The sequence below is a fragment of the Choristoneura fumiferana genome, chromosome 30, assembly GCF_025370935.1.
Source record: "Choristoneura fumiferana chromosome 30, NRCan_CFum_1, whole genome shotgun sequence".
Taxonomy (NCBI): domain Eukaryota; kingdom Metazoa; phylum Arthropoda; class Insecta; order Lepidoptera; family Tortricidae; genus Choristoneura; species Choristoneura fumiferana.
Genome location: NC_133501.1, coordinates 3,892,538 through 3,902,683, shown reverse-complemented (window position 1 = coordinate 3,902,683; position 10,146 = coordinate 3,892,538). Strand labels below are relative to the sequence as shown.

Below are 10,146 nucleotides of genomic sequence, written 5' to 3'. Positions count from 1 at the left end.
AGAGATGGGTAGACAGGAAGTGGGGCGCTGTTCCTTCCATCTGACGCAGGTACTGTCGGAGCATGGCTGCTTCCGGCAAGTACCTGTGCAAGCTTGCAAGGAGGGAAACAACGCCAATGTGTCATCACTGCGGGGGCGGAAGACACCGCGCAAAATACGCTGCAGGTGCGTTCCGCCTTCAGCGAACAGAGGTCTCACAGCAGTGATTGGGAACGACCTTTCGTTGCCGGCCGTGATCAAAGCCATGGCCGACAGCGAAAGGACTGCGGATGACGGCACGGGGATGTCCGCCCCCCGCTGTTTGGATTCCAAGCTTGGTAGGCACGCCAAGATTTCCGGCGCGCCTACAGCGGTGGAGACAGGGGACAATAAAGGATTTTTCCCGCCCAAAAAAAAAAAAAAAAAAAAAAAAAAGGGTTACGTTAAAAAAAAAAAAAAATTATCTTTTCACTATTATTATATTATTATATTATTTGGTTATTATTGCCTTTCCGATCATGTGAACTAATTTATTCAACGGGGCTTAAATTAAAGTGCGGCGAGCGTCTTGACCGTGCGTTGTGCTGTGCACTCAAAACCGAGCCCTAAATTACAGTCACGTAGGCAATCATCAACCCAGTAATGAACAGAATACACTGTGTTTTTCTTGAATTCCTTTAACTTCGACAGACGGCTCGGTCCGTTGATAACAACTACCTGGTACCTTAAACCTTCTGCGGCAAGTTATCATTATGATGATGAGAATCATATTAACATCAGTTTCGTTGTATAAATACTCGTACAAGGTGTAACATTTAGATCGGTCAGTAAAGGAATTCTGAAACTATAAGACATACGAAGATCTGCTCATAGTAACCATGTCATCCTTTCATCGATTTTAGTAATATGAAAAACTGAATTCATACATTAAAAAAAACTTGTACTCAGTTCGGCAATCGAACCGGCCGTTTTGAAATATTACAGCGTTGTGCCGTGTGTATCTTTGAACTACTTATGATGTTTTGCAATTTTATCTTCTTACTTTTTTCGTTATAAACGACAATACAAAACATAGTACTTAACTCCATTTAAGACAATTATATTTGCGTTATCATATTAGGGTTTTTATTATGCTTGTATAGTTTTTATGATATAGATTGATACCGGAATGCAACAAAAAAAAAACATTTTTATTAAAATTATTAATTACTTAAATATAATCATAAAATAAGTATGTACTTAAACATAAAATGATTCCCTATATCCTTGATCATTCAGAACAAAGGATTAATGATCAGTCTCTTTGTTACCATTTGGATCAAACGTAAACTTCTTGAGTTTCTTGCCATTTTAAATACGGTCAAATTATCATATAAATCTTTATAACATCGATGTTTTTCATAAGTATGAAACAGACAGCTCTGAACGTTTACTAACGACTAAAATACTAGAACTAACTTGGAAAGTTTAAATTTCAGAATTTTCAGAACAAGTGTTGGCAACGTGATTTTTTGTAACGAAACTGAATTAAATATTCTATCTCTTTCTGTAAGCTTTGAAAGTCCAATTAACTTTCTCTCTTTCACTCTGTTGCCGCGTTTTGACTCGACAGTGACGTAGCGCAATGATTAGGCAAAACGCTGCAAGTGGATAAATCGCGTTCCCCCGTTTCTTACACTTACAGCAGTTATGATGTTTTGGCTAGTTATATGCAGAGTTACCGCGTCTTGCCAGTTTTAGACAGCCTTAACTAGAACCTCACTAGAACTTATATTTAAAAAGTCTTTTGTAGGTATGATAGAAGCCCTCATGAAGAATCGTTTTATGCAAGGCAACGCAAAACGCTGTAACTCGAGTTGCAGCGTTTTGCCATTGAAGGGCAGAATATCCATTTGCGCTAGTAAAAGTGCCCGTGGTTCACCCTGCCGTCTAACAGACTAGGCTCTGGCAGCTGGCTAATTGCGGCATAGCGCAGCCCAAAATCGGTACAGTTAAGTCCCCGGGCCCCGGATGGGCTGCAGCATCGGCGGTGCAATAAACTGTGCCCTACGATCGCCAACTCGTATGCCCAGTGTGGGGATTATGGGCAAACACCTACCAGAATGAAGCGCACGGCAAAGAGATGGCCCCCAGTTCCCGGTCGCCCCGCTATTCCTTGCCATAGTAGCGTTCATGGTAACGGCGGGGCAGAGGATGCTAAGAATCCCGGGCAATCCAAGGCTACCTAAGTAAACTGACACTGGCTACTTAGAACGGACGGACTTTCAGGACTCTTCTAGCGCAGTTGGAAATAGAGCTGGAGAACATAAGGTGGCATATTCAGGAGTTAAGTGAAGTACATAGAGAGGGAGAGGGCACCATCACCTTAGACTCGGGCCACCTTCTGTACTTCCGCGAGGATGATCAAACATCACAGGGTGGCGTAGGGTTCCTTGTTAATAGGTCCCTCTCTAACAACATTAAAGAGATCTCCAGTGTGTCGAACAGGGTAGCGTACTCGTACCTGATACTTCAGCTATCAAAACGATGTAGCATGAAGTTTATTTAGTTGCTTGCATACTTGCTTCTTTGAAATGATTATGGTTCACGCGAGCGAAGCATGCTCACTTGCAAGCTTGCTTAAATGTTTGCTTGCATGCTAGCTTAAATGATTGCTTGAATGCTTGCTAGCATGCTTGCTTGATTGCTTGCTTCATTGAAATGTTTATGGTTCACGCGAGCGTAGCCGCGGGTAAAAGTTAGTTTAAAATATAAAAGTGACATGGCATTTCTAATTGTTTTATATACTTACTAGTATATTCCCGCGGCTTCGCTCCTCTCCCCCTATTCTGCTATTCGGGGCGGAGACAAACTCTACAATCCACACATCAAAGATCATAATAATCTGTCTAGCTGCTCTCGAGTTATAAATGGTGTAACTAATCCTGCTTTGTTCTATAATGTATGTATGTAGTTTAATATTCCTTTGCGGCAAATTTCGAGAACCACATTGCGTTTGTGGGAAAAAATTTGTAATTATGAATATTACTAACGAAATAAAAATGAATGGGGTAATTTCAGCCTAAAAAGAAATATGAACATTGAGCCAAATTAAGTCCACTTTACAATAACATGCAGAATAACCCCGCTATATTCCGAAATAGCCCCTGTGCAAAAAAATAAGTAACTAGTTTTTGAATACCAATATTTCCATAAATCTAATAATATTTCCAAAGCACCTTATACATATATACCTACTTTGATAAAAGTAAAATTACTATTATGTTTTAATACGTATTTTTGGTTCCAAATTAATAATTTTCCATTTATTTTACTATTTGTCATAAAATTTATGGCGCCATTGGCAATTGGGCGTGAATAAAAAAAACTAACTAACCATAGACAAATGAATTACGTCAATTTTCGTTTCCCGCTCTTTTCGTCATGTTCGTGTTAGTGTGATAATGGACGCTAACCAAAATTGCCACTAAACAAAAAAGTTGAAGTTGAGTTGTAGTGTGATATTGTTTGCAAGTGTTTCGCCACAAACAAGTGCATTTAATTACGTATAAAAAAATGTATGACGATATAGAAGATAATGATTGTAGTTACTTTGGTTGAAAGTGAGTTGGTTGATATTAAAGTACTTTAATATAATTCTCAGTGAGAGCTGTCGAGGAGGTAGATGAATGTGATTTTTAAGAAGTTAGAACATAAGAACTATTATTGTACATCTATTTCTGTTTGTTCTCCAAATCCATATCCATACTAATATTATAAATGCGAAAGTAACTCTGTCTGTCTGTCTGTCTGTCTGTCTGTCTGTTACGCTTTCACGCCTAAGCCGCTGAACCGATTTTGATGAAATTTGGTACAGAGATAGAATAGACCTTGGGAAAGAACATAGGCTATCTTTTATCGCGAAAAGGAGGCTTTAAGGGGTTGAAATAGGGGATGAAAGTTAATAAGGTGGAAGTTCGTCGCTGTCGAAGATAAAACCATGAAACTTGGCATTTAGGCACTTAATAAGAATACTTAATATTATAAATGCGAAAGTAACTCTGTCTGTCTGTCTGTCTGTTACGCTTTCACGCCTAAACCGCTGAACCGATTTTGATGAAATTTGGTACAGAGATAGAATAGACCTTAGGAAAGAACATAGGCTATCTTTTATCGCAAAAAGGAGGCTTTAAGGGGTTGAAATAGGGGATGCAAGTTAATAAGGTGGAAGTTCGTCGCTGTCGAAGATAAAACCATGAAACTTGGCATTTAGGCACTTAATAAGAAATAAATCGATATTTGTTTGAGCTTTTTTGAAAATTCGACCTGCGAGGGGGTGAAATAGGGAATGAAAATTTATATGGAAGGTCGTCATTATCGATGATAAACTTGCCATTTCGGCACGTGATAAGAGATAAATAGATATTTATTCGCGCGTTTTTTAAAACTCTTCCTGTGAGGGGGTGAAATAGGGGATGAAAGTTTATATGAAAGATCGTCATTGTCGAAGATAAATCGATGGTTCTTTATGAAACTTGGCATTTGGGCACGTGATAAGCGATAAATAGATATTTGTTCAAAAAATTTTACCTGCGAGAGGTGATGTTAGTAGAGGAGATCATGCAGTGTTAGCAGAGCCTTCTAAGCTCAAGCAAAATGTTCGCAATGTGGGGTCATTTAAGATGGCTTATTGACATAGACAGTCAGACATATAGGTATTGTAAATAAGAAAAATCTGCAATAAAGAGTCTTTGTATTGTAGGCAATACAAAGACTCTTTATTGTACACCAGACATAGTAAGCGATACAGAAAACAGATACACATAGAAAAAAATACAATTATTACAATTATTTTTCTGGAAGTAGGTACCCTATAACTTTTTCTGTTAAGGCGATTTACATGGAAATACCTTTTTAATGACTGTAGCTTTTGATTGCCTTGACTTAGAAGTTTGATTTTTCACAGCTTTCGGGACTATTGACCTGAGTTTACGGATTCAATTTCAACTCGATACCGATACTCCGCGCGTTTAGGAGATAAAGGGTCTTGACAGACAGACGGACGGACGGACAGCAAAGTGATCCTATAAGGGTTCCATTTTTTCCTTTTCAGCTACGGAACCCTAAAAAACATTTGTTCCGGCGCTTTCAAATTTCGACCTGTTTACTTGAAAATATGGGGATGAAAGTTCTTAAGGAATTTCAAACAAATTACTATAAGTATATTTATCGGAAATATGTGTAGCTATGCTTAGTAAAAATGGCGTCTTAATTATAATCCTACCCTCCTAATTTACAATAAAGAACGTAAGGTGTCAAGAGTTCACTATGAAGAATTAAGTACTTAGTCCTTTTATGTTGACAGGATAGAATACACGTCGTATTGGTAAAATGTGGTTTCCCGCAAAATATTTATGTTTTACCAAAGAACATGGATGGATGGATGGATGGATGGAAGAACAAAAAAAATAGTTTATAGGTATATTTACCTATAGCAATGTTTTAAAATAGATTATTTTCAGTAAACCGTAGAAGTTTATATGTGCTATTATTGGCAAAATAGGGATCCTAAATAAATTTTAAATACTTCCCAAAGTTACTATTCCACGCGGACGAAGTCGCGGGCAAAAGCTAGTTAAACTATAAAACTATAAGTGGTAAGTACATTCCTACAAAACCTATAGTCCGGCAGAGTTGAAGAGTAATCATAGAAAAAATATAAAATACAACGTACAGTCAAACAAGGTTGTCGTGGCGTCGTTCACAACGATATTCTTGATCCGTCCGCGGCTGATACGTACTTACAGGTAGGTAAGGAATGATTCAAATAAAAAGCCAGAGCTCGACATAATATACGTATAATATGCAATAACTATGTACAGACAGCGGCGCCTGCGCGCCAACGTTAAAAACTAGTCAGAAAATAGAGATGCGCGTGACGGCGTCACGCGTCACGCGTCACGCGTCACGCCGCGCGTCAGCAGCGAGAGTATTCGTCGTCAATTCCATCACTTCAGCTTAACACTAAACGAGATTGCTTCAGCACATCAGTCTAAAATTATAAATGGAATAAAATTTTGGACAAAATACAACATTAATACTTAACGTAGTCAAATGGCGATGTACTTCTTATCAGTTAGCTATCGTTACGTATCTAAGTACATGAACCGGCCGCGGGCGCCGCGCCAAGGGCGGTCGGCGCGGCGCCCTTCCGCCCTCCCGCCCTCCCGGCGACCACCCGCGAACACACACTTCACACTCACTCATTCATCATATCCAAGGGAATATTTGCTACAATTGTAAACTTGTCACAAATTAAAGATAAAATCTTGCGTATTATTAGGTAGTTAATAAAATAGAAATCGTTTAAAGTTACGTTGCGACCAGAGACGTGCGAGCCAGGACAGTACGTGTTGCGAGGAATGTGTGTTTCACGGACAGAACAGAAACGCTTCATTTATCTATCCCGCCTCGGAGCGACGCGAAGCGAACGAAGCGCCGCTATCGGTTCATGAAAAACACATTCTTTGGTACACATCCTCGTCCGTCTCTGGTCGAGACGCAGCCTCAATCGGAGATCGGGTCACAATTTATTTAACTCGTTTCCCTGTCGTTCGTTTTCTTTTATTCACAGTCGTACTTGAGGCCACTCGTCGGCTACATCAATTCATGAGAGAGCGCAGGCGGCCGAGTCGCGCGACTCCTCCGACGAGAGAGCGTTCTGATCTCTCTCGAGCGTCTGGCGGGTGATGAGTCGAGAGAGCGATCGACACGGTCACGTCATTTTTCGTAGGGAGATTCCATTCATGATGGCGTTCGGTCAGATCCGACAGAGTCCCGTTCGCACCGCGTTCACTCGCTCCGCCGGACGCTCGGCCGTCGCGGGCTCCGGGCCGGGCGGCGGCGGCCGGAGGGCGAACCTCGCATTTCGTAAAAAGCAAAGTAAAAAAATATAAAATGATTCGATCGGTCGTCGCCTCTAGCCTAACCTGTTCGGTTAGCTGCCGCCCTGGCACTTGGTCTTGCCGTCCTGCAGCTTGCGCCAGAGGTCGAACTGTTCGTGGTAGCGCACCATGTGTATGGCCAGGCCGCGCTGCACGGCGCAGGGGTGCGGCGCCACGCGCTTGTTGTAGAACTCGGGCGCGTGCACCCGCCGCACGCCCAGCCGCGCCGCCAGCACGCCCGTCACGAACACGTCCTCCAGCCGCAGGTAGCGCTGCGCCGGCGCCGCCGCCAGCAGCCGCCGCGCCGCGTCCGCCGTCACCAGGTACGCCGGCCCGGTCGCGAAGTCCGGGAACACGGCGCCCGGGAACTGCGCCGGCGGCACGAAGTACTTGGAGTGCGGCGCGCGGGCCGGCCGCGAGCGCCGCGCCACCTTGCCCCACACGGTGCCGCTCGCGTTGCGGCGCTGCGGCGCGTCCGCGAACCGCAGCAGCCGCCCCACGTTGATGAACATGTCGTCGTCGGTCTTCAGCAGGCGCGGCGCGCGCGGGCAGTACGTGGCCGCCCACTCCAGCATCGACAGCGTCTTCAGCGTCAGGTTCGAGTACGAGTCCACCGAGCGGCCCTCGATCAGGTCCCCGTACAGCGCGTCCTCCCTGTCCAGCGCGGCGCGCAGCCCGGGCTCGGCCGCGGGGGGCGGCGCGCCCAGCACGAACCCGAGCGCCACGTCCGACCGCAGCGCCGCGTGCCCCCACGTCAGCCGCACCGCCTCGCGCGCCGCCGCGTGCGCCGGCGCCGACGACACCAGGATCAGCAGACGCACGCGCGCGCCCAGCGCCGGGCACAGCTCGGGGTGCGGCCGCGCGTGCCCCGCCACGTACAGCGACCGCGTCAGCACGCCGCCGTCGGCCGGCGCGGCGGGCGCCACGCGCGCTACCGGCGGCGGCGGCGGCGCCGTGCCGTTGGCGGCGCGGCGGGGGCCGGGGCCGGAGGCGCGACGACGACGGCGACGGCGGGCTGCGCCGCGTGGGCGGGCGCCGGCGCCGGCGCGGGCGGCGGGCGGCGCGGCGGCGTGCGCGGCGGGAGGCGCGCCAGCAGCAGCAGCAGCAGCGCGGCCAGCGCCAGCAGCGCCAGCAGCGGCCCGCGCCGCCCCGCGCCGCCGCCCAGCGCGCCCAGGACGCCCATCACAGCACCGTCACACCCGACACCTGCAACGAGACGAGACGACAATTAATACCACGCATGTTACCCCTGCGAATATGCAATCGAGAGAGCCCCGTGCCGATCGAAAAGGTAAAAGAGCGCCCGCCTATACTACCTAGTGAACCAGTATGACCGAACTGAGACCCGCAACAGATTTCCATGGCGCCACAAAATTAGAGCGGCCGATTCTACAGAAAAAATAGGACCGCGACAGTATCGCTTCGAGCACGTCCCGCTCCCGCACCGGAAAATCTCACGCGCTATGATAGTATGATACGCGACAGTCGCATCTGCGATGACTGCGATGCTCCGCGCATAATTTTGCTGTCCATGAACTATCGCAGACGCGACGCTGTCGACTCAGATCAAGGAGACATAAAGTCTGTGTACTCAGTGACCCAAACCACGAGATAGGTAATAGGTACGAGTACCCAAAACACCTTGACCCCGGAGGCCCCGAATGCAAGCGACGCGACGCTATTTTCACGGCCACACCACAAATTTTTAAATTATAAATAAGTAAAAAAGTAAACTCACAAAAAAGTAAAATGGAGCGTGAATTTAGTTCATTTCATTATTCTCCACTGAGACGGAGACCAGCGGAGAGGAGACGTGTAGACATTATTTTTAAATCTTGTTTTTGTTTCATTTTTGACTTATTTTTGAGAAAAGCACTATACTAGCTAGCTTCGGCTTAAACCAATAAGTGCCATAAGTAGGTACTGGACTCTCCACTCCAGTAAAGTCGTCACATTTTGAAAAGAACCTCCAGCTGACTTTTTCCTCACCTACCCGACAGTAAATTCGTTCCGCACACAACGACAGAACAGCACGATAAGGCGCGGCGGCAGCGCCCGCGGTGAATCACGGCTAGTGTGATGCAAAAGAACTTTTTTTGTAGCAAAGCTATTTCAATAACATTAATAATTATACGGAAAAACCTTCCACATTGTACGGCCGCTTCCTCGTTGTTTTTACGGAAAAACATGCGCATGAGCACGATTTGACTCATGTTCTCACATAATAATTCTGTTCGGTACCTACCCCTGACTATATCTAGTGATTAGATTAAACAAGTCTTTTGGCACGGTAGCCGGAGAGATTAGCTAGATGTAAACTAACGAGCTCATCAGCCGGCCGGAGCGGCAGCCGGCAGCCGTCCGGTGTCGCGTGCGATGCGACCTCCGCCGGCCGATCGGGTGATCGAGTGTCGGGTGTCGGGTGGCGGGTGGCGCGACCCGACACCGCGGCCTTCCCCCGCCCCGCGCTAACACACGTCGAGGCAGCGCACAATGTCAACGCAATTTCGCGATGCAATCGATCACAAACTTCGCAATAGGCTCTCGCGCTCTTTGATCGCAGATGCAAAACAAACAATTGCTCATTAAATTCACTTTTATCGCGTGCCATTGACATTTGATAGGCCTTGGTCTTGGTGGGTTATTGATTTGCGTAAACGAGCGAGCTCTAATCTCCGCTCACTCGAGAAAGGTGTTTAATGAGTTCTGTAATCGCGGCTCGTAAACGGCTCGCAGGCCGTGCTTTCCGGCCGTGTCCGGGAGCGCGCGGCAGCACCGGCACCGCTCAAACAATGGATTCGCAATTCAGCATAAGCTGTCAATTACATTATTAAAAACGCAATAGGTAGGTACAATGTGTGTAAAACAGTTTGCGCAAGAGTGGTAGTTTTGCAAACAGCTCTGCGGCCGACGGAGCAGGAATGTGCATGTGCAAGTAGGTAAATTATGATGATGACAGATGCTGATGTAAATGTATGAAGATGATCTAGTATGTATTATCATTGTGTGGCATCAATTAGCCATGTACTCGTACCTACCGGCGCGGTGTCGGTCTATGCAGAGGACGACTTGGGAACAGCATCGCCCACCTTGTTTACGAGGGGCCCAGCGCGGTGCGGGGTGCGGGGAGGGAGCGAGACCGGGCCCTCAACCAGAGCCTGGTGTATGTCTAATAGAAACTGGCTGGTATCAATATTCGATATCACACGCGAGCTCCCGTGGCCGCGTGGCGGCGCTATCTGCG

At 46.4% G+C, this 10,146-nt stretch overlaps 1 protein-coding gene across 1 annotated transcript; it reads right to left on the bottom strand.

Moving 5' to 3' along the window:
• Nucleotides 1-6,589: 6,589 nt before the first annotated feature.
• Nucleotides 6,590-9,133, bottom strand: LOC141444555 (beta-1,3-galactosyltransferase 5-like). The gene is given in 3 exon segments (XM_074110117.1): nt 6,590-7,878; nt 7,881-8,108; nt 8,896-9,133. Coding segments are annotated over 3 exon segments (1,371 nt in total). The 5' UTR covers nt 9,116-9,133; the 3' UTR covers nt 6,590-6,955.
• Between the last annotated feature and the right edge of the window lie 1,013 nt (nt 9,134-10,146).